The sequence below is a fragment of the Trichoplax adhaerens genome, genomic scaffold, assembly GCF_000150275.1.
Source record: "Trichoplax adhaerens TRIADscaffold_24 genomic scaffold, whole genome shotgun sequence".
Taxonomy (NCBI): domain Eukaryota; kingdom Metazoa; phylum Placozoa; class Uniplacotomia; order Trichoplacea; family Trichoplacidae; genus Trichoplax; species Trichoplax adhaerens.
The window spans coordinates 833,452-848,566 of record NW_002060965.1 but is presented as its reverse complement, the minus strand read 5'-3'; the positions used below and the strand labels follow the sequence as shown (position 1 = coordinate 848,566).

At 34.7% G+C, this 15,115-nt stretch overlaps 3 protein-coding genes across 3 annotated transcripts; 2 read left to right on the top strand and 1 right to left on the bottom strand.

Moving 5' to 3' along the window:
• Window positions 1–1,489: 1,489 nt before the first annotated feature.
• On the top strand, window positions 1,490–3,367 carry TRIADDRAFT_61522 (uncharacterized protein; the record flags this gene model as incomplete). The annotated part of the gene is made up of 1 exon (XM_002117466.1): window positions 1,490–3,367. One exon carries the CDS (start codon window positions 1,490–1,492, stop codon window positions 3,365–3,367), a length of 1,878 nt encoding a protein of 625 aa, XP_002117502.1.
• A 2,249-nt stretch (window positions 3,368–5,616) lies between these two features.
• Window positions 5,617–7,243, bottom strand: TRIADDRAFT_61521 (uncharacterized protein; the record flags this gene model as incomplete). The annotated part of the gene is made up of 6 exons (XM_002117408.1): window positions 5,617–5,694; window positions 5,762–5,887; window positions 5,990–6,113; window positions 6,209–6,385; window positions 6,459–6,715; window positions 6,845–7,243. 6 exons carry the CDS (start codon window positions 7,241–7,243, stop codon window positions 5,617–5,619), a joined length of 1,161 nt encoding a protein of 386 aa, XP_002117444.1.
• A 4,166-nt stretch (window positions 7,244–11,409) lies between these two features.
• On the top strand, window positions 11,410–14,054 carry TRIADDRAFT_38442 (expressed hypothetical protein). The gene is made up of 7 exons (XM_002117465.1): window positions 11,410–11,472; window positions 11,824–11,928; window positions 13,036–13,111; window positions 13,361–13,462; window positions 13,551–13,629; window positions 13,756–13,804; window positions 13,904–14,054. The coding sequence occupies exons 1-7, from the start codon at window positions 11,470–11,472 to the stop codon at window positions 14,003–14,005; spliced, it is 516 nt and encodes a 171-aa protein (XP_002117501.1). The 5' UTR covers window positions 11,410–11,469; the 3' UTR covers window positions 14,006–14,054.
• The last annotated feature ends 1,061 nt before the right edge of the window (window positions 14,055–15,115 follow it).

The following is a 15,115-nucleotide window of genomic DNA, read 5'->3' as shown; positions in this document are numbered from 1 at the left end:
TTTCAATGTTATAGCGTTTAAAAACCTTTTACCACGAGAGAGAGAGAAAGCGAATGAAAGAAAAATTGACTACTACTGTACTCTCTGTTCAACAATGATTCTTGTCCGTTTCTCTTACCCGATTGCTATCTGATGAAGAGGAAATAAGCTACAATTAATCCTATTTGAAATGCTTCTTGTAGTCTTGTGATAGTTGGGTCGAATGTCAAATACAGTAAACGCCGTTGATGATTAATTTATCCTGATTTACGTTAAAATAGTAGGGAAGAAAAGCAAAAGACATTGAAAACTTTATATGGAAAAATACCCTTGATAATTCAATTTGTTTTGGATAGCTAAATCTATTCAAGTCAGATAATCATTATTCAGTCATACAAAATTGAATAGAACAACTCGATTTAGGCCATGTTATGTCGTAATTGTAGGTAAAGTTCAGTAGAATTAAAGATATTTATTCTTTTTATTTCCTTTCTTTCATTTCTTGTATTAGAGAATCAGCAGAATTACTAGTTTTTGTTTTGATTTTTATTGTTCAACCAGATCAAACATTAATGACCTTGTTCTTTTTCCAATGAATTATCCTACTCTAACTATAGCATTTTTCTTCCCTTTTCTATTCTATACATGACTTCAATAATGTAGTTAAAAAATATCTGTAGAATTGCTGCTATTATTTCTCTGTGTACATACTAGTACAGTTGTGATATATACCGATCACGAAATTCCCAATTTTAGAAAAATTAGGGCTTTATTGAATCGTATACAAAGATTAACTACACACAGCTCTACTCTAGCCGAATACTACTACTAAAGACTTCTACAACGAACGAATAGAATAATCGAAAGTTGCATGCTTTTATACTTTTCGTAACATTGGCAGCTACAATCCGTATGGCAACCTTTTACCTTATTTTACACATGGTTAAATTATTCTTAGTAACACTATTCTACTGCGGACTATCATTAATTTGATATGGATACGAATACAGTATTTATGTAGACATTATTCACACCGACCAAAGTATAATAAATTAACCATATCCTAATATATGATTTACGATTCTATTTTTACCTAGAACCTTATTAATAACTCAACACCTTACTGTATATAGTCATTTGTACTCTAGCATAGAGTTTATACTACTACAGTCTATAGTTATGGCTACCAAATATCTCTTAGGATAAATATCTACCGTATATTATACTAAACATGGCTAACAGTCTACAATCACAATACTAAGTTACATTACAACAGTATAACTGTGACTGATTGGCTCTATTTTTTATTTCTTCAATTTTTGAGTAGATTGCAGTAGATCTTACGTTATGATCGCTTGGATTTAGCAAGAATGACAAAGTGGTAGTAACCATGAATTAAATTGAATCCTTCAGCTTGTCCATTTCATAAACGACGTATGTGAAAGGATAATTATTCAATTTTAAACTTATTCTTACCGAGATCATCAAAGCATCAAGCCAAACAGTCGTCATGACCAAGATTAGTAAGAGTAAATTGGTTATCCTATTATCGATTGGCATTTTATATTTAATAGTACTCTACACGCGAGAATTTAATCGAGCTCAAGATCTAATTTCAATGCCTTATTGTCAATGCCATGAAGGAAACGTTCAAGAAGTTAATACAAGAGGCAATTTATGCTTGTATCGTTGGGAAAGTAGCGATAACTGTCTTAATCATATAGGCGATTTAAGAAAACTATCGACTTTCCCTCATAATCCAACCGTTTGTCAAGCCATTGATCAATTCCAATCGCAATTTGATGGCGGTAGTCATGGCCAAAGAATTTTCGGCTATATCCATCCTGAAGTGACATCCTATTATCAATTTGCTATCGTTGCTGATGATGGTGCTGAGCTATGGCTTAGTCACGATACTAATCCTGATAATGCTAAAAAAATTGCTCAAGTCGACTATCGATTATTCCAATCTAAGCAAAATAAGCAACAACATCAACAAATTTCCAATTTTATCCGTTTAGATAGTAGAAGAAAATATTGGATCGAAGCTATACATACACGTGCCACTGGTCGAGGATTTATCAAGGTCGGTTGGAAAATGTCTCGAACTGATCCATCCAATACATATCATACTATATCGCGACGATCTATCTCATTACCTTCCAATTATATCAAAATTTCACGCCATCATAGTCCAACAGTCAATTCAACTTCTCCTCGAACACCAACGATTGCAATTAAGTCGCTAGAACAACTTGCTAAATTCAATCAAAGTTTCCATTTATTACCACGATTAAATCGACGTTATCTGGATGAAGCATTAAAATTCTGCTCTTATGGTCGTCCAAGCTATGTAGTACCACCTGAACGGAGTGTTAACGTAGTGAACATTATGTATTATTTATCCACTATTCAGCATCAGATCTATGGAAGATTTAATCCTGTCGCCAGTAGAAATGATGTCAGCAATTCCATTCATGAATTCGAGAAAGAAGAAGCTTACCGCATAGTTGAATCACTTCTATATCATATTAATAAAAAAAATAAAGGGAAATTTGAATTAGTTCATGTCCATGGTGTTGAACAGAAATCAGATCGTGCGCGTGGAAGTCGTTATCTAGTCGATATTATCATTAAAGAAAAATTTAGAAAGCCGCTCTATCGCATCTCGGAATATTTATATAAATATCGTAGTACAGATAAAATATGTAATCTTGTCGATTTACAGTGGAATAACAAAGTTCACGTTTATATTGTTATTATGATTGCCAATGAAAATATTAATGCATTTCGATTTTTTTTAAGGCAACTTGAACGTTATTATAACCATACTCATGACGACCAATTTACATTAATGGTTGTTGGTTCATCGAAAGCTAGTGTACAATTACAAACTCAGTTATACGATAGCAGTCTTAAAAGGTATCAATTTGTGGAAATAAGCCTTGAAAGATTATTGTATGCTAGGAGATCTGCTTTCAATACTGTACTATCATCCATTCGTAATGGCAACTCAATTATACTGCAATATGATAACTTACATTTAAATTTCCCCTTGGATTTAATGGAAAATGTTAGAAAGAGATGTTTCCCTGGTAAGATGGCTTATATGCCAATTTCATTTCGATTTCAATGTGGCGCTAAGGATCAAAATTTAAGTGGTTACTGGCAAGGCCATCATTTCAATTTAGCTGCATATTACTTATCCGATTATAAGAAATTAAACCAAAGTGAAAAAGCTGATCGATTCCATTTGCAAGGAGAAGACGCCCAATTGGCCATAAAATTATTAATGAAACAATTAGAAATTGAACGATTACATTATCCTGGTTTATATCAATTTAATGATCAGCAAATAACGTTGTTGAAAAAGCAATTATTATTCTGATGTAGTATTTTTAAATATTTTCCTTTGTATATTTTCTATTGATAATTAATAATAGGGATACCTAATGATCCATTAGACCTTATTACCAATTTTCATATCCCCGAATTTTATTGCAATCTCTCGACATCACCTATAGATTTGTGATATTTCTGTTATATATTTGCTTCGATGAATTTAATGATCAGATTATCTATTTCGGAGTGTATAAATTTCCACCGCAATGGACAGTGATTATTATATTATAATTATATATGCAGTAGAATTAGTTACCTCTGTTCTACAGGTGTATTCGTAATATCGGTCAATCGATTCAGCAAATTCTAGATAAAACTCACAACTGTCTTATGAATTTTAATCAGTACAATCTTTCTATGAATATATAAAAGAGTTTTATCATTCTTTTCACGTTTTTTACTTTCTATAGAGATACAGATTGAGAACTATGTATTCGAATGTCTGAGTAACGTATGTAAACTAAAACTATAGTATAGAATTAACTATATGCAGACGTATCTTATGGATTCTTCAGAGGACTGTCTTATTAAAAAACAAATAATGATTTATGTTGCGATGTGATAAGTTATTTATGGTTCGAATTTTAATCAGACGATATATTCAATTTATTGACTTTCTTAGGCACAAATGTGCGTTAAGTTTAGTAAATTTATTGCATGCATCTTATAAATAATTCTTGACTATTCACTGATAAAATATCACTCTGTTTGATCACTAGAGAGACGATACAATTTAGTAAAATCGTACTGCAGACACGCAGTTGCAGACTTTACGAGACTAGCCTTAAATATTCCAACACACATTGATTAAATAATATGAATATATATACTACCTATCTCACGTTTATTTAATTACGTGCCATAGTGTCATTAAAGGTACAAGATATATTGCAAAATTCAAAAATATACGCATAGAGAGAGATTAATAGAGCAGATATAAAACCATTAACACATATTTACGCACATACACGAGCAAAATTATTTTATTTATTTAGTAAGGGAAATTGCATAGTACAGTATGTAAGCCCTCAATAGCCACGTATTAGTATTTGCAACAAGGAAAAGTAATGTGTACATACAAGTGAAATACACATACGTATAAAGTAGTTTCGGTATTATACCTATGCATAGTTACACAAGGAATTAAATTAGTTAGCATTAGTTAAGAGTAAGAGTAGCACAACATACATCAATCATGAAAGCAGTCTACCATATCAATTTTTACATCTAACAGGTGATATCAAAATTAAAGTAGATAAGTCCGTTCCAATAATGTCTAAAATTGAAAGAACTGTTTACAGTCGTGCTTTCATGATGTTATAGAAATGATAATGTTAATTTTGTTATCAAAACGATGAATGAAAGTAGATGTAACTATTTCGGATCAGATATCATGATAAAAAGACACAATATTCAACAAGAAATGTTTTATTGTACAGACAATCAAAAACTTTGACATGTAGATTATTGTAGTATACATACGTACACATTTAAAATAATTCACCATACCACTTACATAAAATCAATGAAGAATAAGAGCTAAATTCGCTTTACAGTTGAATATTTCATATATTTCAATATCTATAAGCATCCAAAAATTAAATCATGTAGGCTAAGGTAATGTGGAACATTTGTTGGATATCGCTCTGCAGCGCAATGTTCACAAGTGGTCGCTTTAAAATTCAGTTTGGATTTGTAAAATTTTTTTCGCTTGTTGTAATTAACTCATGGGTATTACATCTCATGGGCAAAAATGTGAATCAAAACTTTTATAGCGTAACACCATACAAAAACGCCAATCCGCACTATTGACGATTATAATTAAATAATTAATTAATCGAAGCACTGATGATTAAGTACTATATTAATCTGTACTTATCGTGAAATTTAAAATGGTTTGTTGTAAAATAAGCATTACACTCTTTAATGAATTAATTAATAAGCGATATAGTTGGTTTTATGTATTTTCACTAACAAGTATAAAAGGTGTTACTTGAACAGTACTAGAGTACTACAAATAGTAAGTCGTATATTGTAACACCAGAATAAATTACAACAGTCACAACGTTGTAATAGAACGAAGTAGACAATTCACCTAAATTAGGCTATTTTCAGTCAGTATTCATATCATTACTTAACGAGTCAATCGGAAGTTTAAACGCGAATTGATATACTGACAATGCAATAAAATGAGTAGCAATTGATAATTAATCGTTACAGTACAAGATGATTTTTCTACTGTTTATTATTATTTTTTTCCGTATTGACTTGATCACTTAGTTTTAGCAAAGCACCAACAGCTCCAAAGTAACCCTTTAAGAAAAACGTAATTATAACATTCTTTCATGAATAGCAAAATAACATTGTAAAGTTTTTTTACCTCATGTTCCAAGAATAGAGCTTTCATCGTTCCTTGTGACCAATAATTTAGAGCATGGGCCAACATTTTCATGGCTATATCATTTGTACGCAAGAAATTGCCTACAAATACGATTCTTTGAATTTTCTGTAAAAGTAATAAGAGAAATTGGATGGTAAGTGTAAAAGCGATTATGGGGATAAAGAGTTAAAAGATTATTTTAAATAAAGCTATTAAGGTGAGATTAACCTGGGCATGTGCTGTCATCATAGCAATTGAGCCAATGTTGTTTGTGATTGTGACTAAGGCTGCTCGAGCTAAGTCGCTCTTAGACATTTGCTTTCGTTTATTTTCATGCATCATATGGCCGAAACTGATATAGCAAAATTTTAGTGTCACTAAAGTAACATGATACTGTAAATGGTATTCTTTAACATTACTGCAGTATTAAACAGCTTGTTTGTTTACCTAGCAGCAACGGTACTTCCTGGCAAGTTAAATTTGTCATAGCTACCGCCATAGATATCGCGAACTAGTTTATCTACTTTCGTGCTATCACCATTTTCGGCCATTCGTAGTGCCTCTTCGAAAGTTTCACAACCAGTAAGTAAACAACACAAACCCAAGAAGGTTCCTCCTCCGATACTTTAGTAAATTGGAATATAGGTTAATCACGAAATAGTAATGCATCTTAAAATTAAGAAAGTTATAAAGTTACCTTGAACCAGTAACTCTATAGTATTCATCAGGAGATTGAACTGCCAATATGCTAACACCCGAGCCGAAATTGACAACAATGTATGGATAAGGATCGCCAAAATCGTACGGTACTTTACGTGCATTGGGACTACTTCCATCTGACGTTACTCCTTCCCAGAAGTAGCATTCTGATAATGGATTATGCGCATAAATGTAATGAATTCCTTTAATTAGGCATTCAAGTTCATCATACTTTCGCAACTTCATTCCAAGTATCTAATAGTAAAAGAGATTTTTACATACACCAATGAATAACAACCATCAAGAATTAAGAGATTTTTAATGCATAGCGGTCAACTATTCACAAAGAACTAAAATACAATTCATTTCATCCAATTCCAATACCTCTTTACAGTTGCCTTCGTATTTGTATGCACCACCTCCAGTAGCACAAACAACGTCTGATAGATCTGGAAGTCGAAAAGTTTTGGCAAATTCGAAGCATTCGTCCATTCTACTAGTGAGAAAGTGAATAAAATGGAGTGTTCCAGATTGGCCGTGGAATTGCTGATCGTGCATTTCTAATCGTTGGTCACGAATCCCATTGTCACCTAGGTAATGATTGGATAAAACGTAGTTTGCAAGCATTTCGAAGTTATCGTCAGCATCACTGTTATCGGAATCGCTGCTGAGATTCCTGGTTAAGTCGTGCTTGGTTACTATCCTCTTTTTTTTCTCCGCACCGTCCGCTTTACTATTTGGTTCAAAAAATACAACCTTAGCGAGAGATCCTCCAATATCCATGCCAAATAAGTATGGTGCTGCATATTGGAGAAGGTAAAATTGTTGGTTAATATGAGTAACTACATGGTGCCTTAGTTGTTATCCACTATTTAAAACCATCGCTACGAATATGACAATGATTGTGAACATTTTACATTAACTTAATCTATATAATAAGCATTATTCTATATATCCTAGACTTAAGCGCTTGTCAGTGTCTATGTACGTAGACGTGTCTTTGAATAAATATTGAATAATTGAGTAGTGTGCTATATATACTATATGGAATGATGCAAACGCTAAATAAATTGATATCACATGACTTGTCACAACTTGCAATTCTATATACATATTATAAATAATAGTAGATTCATTTTATCTGCAATCATAGTACTGTACTGTACAGTATAATTTAGGCTGACTGTTGCCCAATCAGTGGAAATTTGAATATGTGTACTTGCGCAGTAGTATAAGGATCATATCTATAGACGAAATTAATTTCTCTTGAATGTTAGTAGAGAATTTAAATTGGCAATCATCATTTTAGGTGTTATAGCTAAACATCATCAATATTTGATTGTAATTTAATGCAGCACAGTACGTAGTGACATATGCGTAAAAAGCGTGTCTTTGAGGCACTGGATCAAGGCTACATATGATCGTTCAGTTAAAGTACACAATGTAAACAAATAGAACCGTAAATAGATTATGATGATATGTATTTGGGAAGGGCAAGACTTGTTTAGTCTGATCCTGATTCACCAAGGACAGTCTTCCTTTTAACGACGTTGTGATCCAGTGGCGTTGCATGACAATAGGTGTATTAAGGAGATTAATTGATTAATTATACGACCTGTAGATTGTGCTGTACAGCAAGTAATCGTATTTATCAATACCTTATTCATATGCCACGGTATGTACAAGTATGAAAATCAACAGATTGAACCCCTCCAAAGAGTCATTGCTATCACACTTCCTTATGTTGCAGTATCATAGTATTGTACAGTACTGCTGGATATTCAGTATCGATCCATTTTTCAAGAGCATTTTTGTTTATTTATTTATTTTATTATATCACAGTAGGGCAAATACTGAAATTTAGATTGGGACGGCAATGTTTCTTGACCTAGTAAAACTACAAGTTTACTTTATTAATCAGTGCAAAAATGATTCCAACGCTCTTTCACCCATCATGACGGAATTTAGAACTGTAGTCCTGTATCTTACTACAGCACAGATTGACTCCAAGTGTACATTGCATCTGCAGATGCAATGTACACCAATGACAACTTCCGATCCAAGACATGCATCAGCTAGGTACAGCTAGCGGGATGATATTCTACAATTTTGTTCAAACTGGTGCTGTATGCTAGCTCGCTATTGGACTGAATGAACTGAATATCTGTACGGTAGGCCACCGCAGAGCTGAAGATGTTTTGCAAGGTGAGATCGACCGACGTTGCATCCAGTTACAGTACTGTGGAATTGCAGCCCATGTTCCGTGCTTGCCATCAGTTTCTACCAGGCTAAGCTACAGTAGATTTGCATAGCACTCTAGGTGATGCAGTTCAGTTTAGGAGTAGCGTCAACCGACTGCTGTGTGACACACACACACACTTCACTACGATGGATGACGGCAATAAAACGACTCCACTGGCATGGGCTATGATGGCGATGATCACAAGGTACTACTATGGGCGCGGTGCATTTTAGTCTGCCATAGTGATTACTATTTAATTGGAGAGTATGTTGTCGATTTGTAGTTATTGTATAGCAAAATAATTTTCAATCGGTCGTTGAATGGCATCAGCACTAAAGTTCTGAGTTAGCATTATTAAGGTTAAAATGAGGAGGCCAAAACGGACTATCATAACATGTGGCCCATTGAGTGGACTATCCCACTATCGTCTACAATCACTGGGCTGAATGCATTTTGGCATAGTAGCACTGTCTACTGTACCATGTAAGTAAAAACGCATTGTCCCATCCTCGACTGTACAGTACTGTCTGTAGACACTGACTACTGTAGTGTGTACTGTACAGTATCTACTGGCCTATCAAACTTTTTGAAATAGTAAGCGTCCAAATGATCGACACGACACCCAGTGTTCACTAAATCACATTGTAATGGAATTTCGACCAATTTCCGTCACTAATGATTTCTTTCCATCCAAGTTACCATTACAAATTCAAGATGGAAAAGTGAACTAATCTATCAAACTAGAACAGTATTATTTGCCATCTTCTATTAACTTGATTATCATACCTAACTTGTCCAATTTTCTTGATCGTTTCGACATGTGCTTGCCATTCAAATCTGTGGAATTGGATAGACTTTGCTCGGTGTTGATCGGTGCAGTGCTTGCATCAGTTGGAGTAATCTTGGCAAGTAGGAAAGAAAAGGAAGGCTTAAAATGCGTCAACTTGCATGATTAGTGAGAAAAAATGAAAGTAGCCTAATAAAATAGTCATCAATTAGACGTACCATGCTAGAAGCCATCTTTGCTGTGGTGTATCTTGGGTGTATCTTGTTTAGGGATAATAGAACTTTTTGCTTGGTTTTGTACTCTACGCTGTGTCAAGTACGGTAGTGGATTTGGAACAATGTCTTACAACCTACTCGGGGTGACTCGCCGTTTTACGTCAGATGACTTTCACTGAAATGCGCCGTAGGAGTGGCTAACGTGAGCATGTGTACTGTGTCGTCGTCATCATCATAGTTGTACCATGTCATGAATGGACGCTGTAGTAGTAATACTGTACAATACAGTGAATGACAGCGCAACGTACACTCCAGTACTGTACGGCTCATCAGACGTGAACCCTGTCCTGGGTTCAACCTCGCAGAGGTAAACAGATAAAAAAGGGCAGCAGGTAGCGAACCCGATTCTGATTGGATGATTCATGTATGGTGAGCCGTGACACAATGTCACGGCATAATAGCTACTACTACTACAGTACAATGTACATTTGTACATGGTGCCACTGCAGTATTATAACACGACACTAAATACGAGTACGGTAGCAAGGAGCCAGGGATGGCTGCAGGGTAAAATAGTCAAACGAACTTTTAGTATCAATTTGTAGCAAGGGCAGCAAAAAGACTTTTTTGTAGCCATACTGTACCTTGCTACCACGTTTTTCTGTGTTCTAGTGTACACTGTACAGTACTGTATACTGTAACCTGGAGATTTCTGCAAACGCATACTGCATAGTAGAGAAATCACTGCGCATGTACACTACAGTACAGTACAACACGGTCACTCCTCCCAGTCCCATCCCTGCTGCCGCCTGATGGTCGGTACGGTGCAGTACTGTACTGTACAGTGTACAGTACAGTATGTAGCGGTACTGTACTGTAGCTGTTCCTGATGCATACTGTATTGAACACTACTGTACTGTACAGTGTACAGTACAGTGTACAGTACAGTACTGTAGAAGAAAACCTGGACTGATCACTGCCTCGGACAGGCGGACCCTTCTCACCCAATCAGGCTAGAAATATCGAAAAATGGCTACTTAGTATGGACCTTCTCAATCTGTTTTCTAAATCACTGGTACTAATTAAAATAACATTTACGATCTTATGTAACTACAGTATTCCTAAGCAGAGCTTTAGTAATCGATAATAAGATTCAACGTAATATGACTTAATTTAGAGAAAAAATCAGTCCGTTCAGTATAGACCGTCCGCATACTCAAGTACGGTCATAACGAAATGTTTAGAACAATATTTGGACGAAAAGAGGTCGGAATGTCTGTCCGTCCAAGAATGATCAGCACAATACGATACAGTACTCTCTTCTGAATACTCAGTATATTGCGCAGTCTCAGTCAAATGCGGTCCCTTAATGGATAGAGAAAAAAAATCTGAACTTTCCTGGTATAGTACTGTCCAGTTTTCATACAGCGTACTGTATCTAGAAGTCTATGACCATACACGGTACTACCAGTGTGATTCAGGACTTCACAGTAGTCCCTGCCTTCAGTTTGATGGTGGTGGCTACGGACGGAAGTCATGAGCCGACATGACTTCTTCTTGGCACCTACAGTACTGAACTACCTGCTTTCACTCATAGTCTTCTCTACAATATATGGGCAAACTAGTGTATCATTCCACGGGCACGGCGCCGTACCATACAACTTGGACACGCTAGACGCAATCCATTTTTACGCTTGGCAGATTTACTGAAGCAGACGCCTTTTTTACTCCTTGTTCTTTGGAAAATTCCAGTGTTATTAGGAAAATGGTAAGTTGGAGTATCATTTTAGCAGTGATAAGTTGTAACAGAGTAGTATTAGAGGATAGAAAGCATGGACGGAACATCACTTGCGACAAGATGTTGCAAATTATCAATAGGGAAGTGTTGTTGGTTGACGAGGACCGCACCCTCGACGCCATGTTAATTAATTATGTTGGCATTGGCGATGATGGCAGTCTGCGATCGACTCTATGCTCCAATCAGTTAATGTAGTATCGTACTGTATAATACTTTCAGCTTGTATGAAAATAATGCGAGAAAGATTTAAAGTATACAACTTCCATGTAGAATATCCTATTCTTATTCTATTCAAAATGCTAAAATGGCCTTCTCTTACAGGCTGCTCGTCGTGCCGGTAGAAAAGTACCGAAGAAGCGAGCCGTAAGGGCCACTTCTAACGTCTTTGCTATGTTCGATCAGACACAAATCCAAGAATTTAAGGAGGTATGTATTATCTACAACCAATAAAATTCAATATATCGACAAATATACAAATAGAATAAACTGCTTACAAATCAATAGACCGTAAAAATTAGTTTGTTTTGCATGGCGATTATCTGCTTGACATGGAGTGCCGTACAACTTGGAATAGCTTAAGATACTTGATCATATAGAATAAAAATAGATATAGCATTCAATAGCAGCAATTCTACAGTTCCTGGTATTATTTATCCCAATAGTTTATCTGATCATGCTAACTTGGCATCACATTTTACTTTTGTACTCTCACGTACTAGTAGTATCAAGTCATCCGTGCGCAGTCATATGTGACAGTGCTACAGTTTACGCCTATACCTAATTTAGTCAGGTAACTCTGTATGTGCTCATCGCGTCTTGGTGCCTTTGGATTCAGTTTGCTACGTGACTTGAAATAGTTCTACAGTAATGTTCTATGATACCCAAGTTTGCATGATACACCACTAGAAATGTACAAATATGAAGACAAAATTAGGCTACAGTTTCTTTCAGCAATCGAACTAATATCAATAAAGTTTATTTCTCAAAGTTCAATGTTAACCAATGACTTCATTGCAGTTTGCTTATGTGAAGGATGCCAAAATAAATACTGTAGTTATATCGATATCCTTCATTGACCAGGGTCTCCTTAAAAAAAATGACGACTATATTTTGTAATAAATTCTAACTATTACTATTATCAAAGTAGAAACATTTATAGTATAAGACTGAAAGTACCAATCACCAAGATAATTCCTTTCCAGTCAAAAAACTACCTTAAGTATCTTTTAGTAGGGACGACTCGCACAAATCATTGGATTCCATTGAAGCATACTAATAAATGATCTCTGTACTAAAGTAGTATTGCGTTCAGTCAAAACTTTCTGGCTTTATGATGCAAAATGACTCATTAATGCGCTAGCATTACAAAAGCTAAAGGTCTACCTTTTGCATTATTACTGACATACAGTATATGCAAGAATAATGTACGATATATTCTGTAGATTATAATTAGGATTTGTGAACCATTACCTTAATTTGTTTCTATTTCTTAATCTCCATTGTATTAATAGTCCTCTTGCTTTGCTATATTAGGCTTTCAACATGATCGATCAAAACCATGACGGATTTGTCGACAAAGAAGATTTGCACGATATGTTAGCATCATTAGGTATGTGATATGTTATCATCATGTTTATTTTATTTCTGCAAGTCAGTCAAAACTGCAATTTATAAGAGGGGATTCCACCATATTATCCTTGCCTTACATTCGGGCTACATTTTAGTAACAGCTTTCCTTAGAAGTATGATTAATAGCAGATATCAATCATCATGTATTACTGTACCAGCAACTAACAAGCCTAAGCTACTGTTATAGATTCATCTGTGCTTAATTTGAAATTGAAATTCATTACAATAGGAAAAGATCCAACTGACCAGTATTTGGAAGATATGATCAATGAATCTCCAGGCCCTATCAATTTTACTATGTTTCTGACTTTGTTTGGAGACAAATTAAATGGTATTTATAGCTGTGGCGCTTCACTACTGGTAAAGGTTACAATGATACGATAACTAAAAACATTTGCTTTGGTGTACACTAATGCTAGGGACGGATCCGGAGGACGTAATACGGAATGCCTTTGCGCTGTTTGATGAAGATGGAAAAGGAAGAATTCATGAAGAACAGTAAGTATCAACTTAGGAGTAATTTCGTTGTTTTAATTTCTTAACTAATGCCCTTACGCTACGATGATTACATAGTAATGTGAGTAATGCAAAAACTTAACTTATTAACTTATAACCTTTCTTCAGTCTTCGCGAGTTATTAATGACCATGGGTGATAGAATGACAGAAGATGAGGTATAACGATGTTATTAAGATTGAGAATATGCCTCAATTTTTAAATTTCGTATAATTAATGATTTCGAGGAATGAGATAAATGACGGTTTTTATTATAGGTAAACGATATGTTTCATGGTGCGCCAATCGATTCGTCTGGAAATTTTGATTACATTGCATTCACCCGAATTTTAAAACATGGTACTAAGGATGAAAATTAAGCGTCATGTTAACAATTTCCATGATCAAACATATTTCTAAAGGTTGATAATTCTTCCTTTGAAACTAACATATTATTCTTGTGGTGATATGGATTGATTTCCTGTTTTGTATCTCCGCAATAGTGTGATATTTTGTTTTTGGTATATCATAATATCAATTTCTTACTACAACTTTACAGTACATCGGTTTCATGTTTCATAGTCTGTATTTAAGCGATTTTTTTAAGTCTGACGAAAATCACTAAATTACTTAAAGTATGGATTAAACTAAAATGTTACAGTAGGCTTTACAATTTAACGGGTTAATTAAAACTGCATTAATGACATTAAAGAAATTTAAACTTTACATACTTAAAAGCACTACGATGTCCAATAATACTATGCATTATTGTTGCGTAGGGTTTCTTTGTAGTCTGTAAGCATAGTACACTGCAGATTTGATCCAACTTGATAATTAAATTACATATTTATAAGAATTTAGTTCTGCGAATAAAAAATGTTGTCCTTGATAATGTACTCGTGTCGGTTCTACTTATTTGTGAATTCTCATTATCATCTGTGAAACTAATTGGAAGTGCTATTGTGCTACTCCGTATAAACTGTAAAGCACTTGAGGTAGTTGATAGTTAATTACTATTATAAATATATAATTAAGGAAAAATCTGCATACAAGGCCGTTAAACTGCAGTACTGTATAAGCAAAGGCACAAGAAGATACTATCTATTCCACTATTTTTTGCACGAGAAACATTTCTACATCTTCTTTGTCCTATAATTAATTTGATGCAGGACACTACAATTCTCAAGTGATGATGAGAACATATTGCCTGTATTGTACAGTTTATGATATAGCTATCCTATAGGCAATCTTGACTTGCCTTTAGTGATTGGCATGTAGTAAAGTGTAGGCCGGGTAAATAATAGCTAAACCATAGTAATAGCAAGGAATGTGAAAATCACAGTAGATTAATCGCTAGCTTGTCAGTTAGAACGTAAGGTACTGTAATCGCCGGAAGCACTGAATGTCTCTCAAATATTGATACAGTGCCCCAGCAGCTAGCTATGCACATGCGAGTACTATCAATTTTGCTGTCCGTAGTAAATGCTCAT

Coding starts and splice junctions, on each gene's coding strand:
- TRIADDRAFT_38442 (XM_002117465.1), top strand. Junction 13,630..13,755: donor GGAAGAATTCATGAAGAACA/GTAAGTATCAAC, acceptor ACCTTTCTTCAG/TCTTCGCGAGTTATTAATGA. Junction 13,805..13,903: donor ATAGAATGACAGAAGATGAG/GTATAACGATGT, acceptor TTTTTATTATAG/GTAAACGATATGTTTCATGG.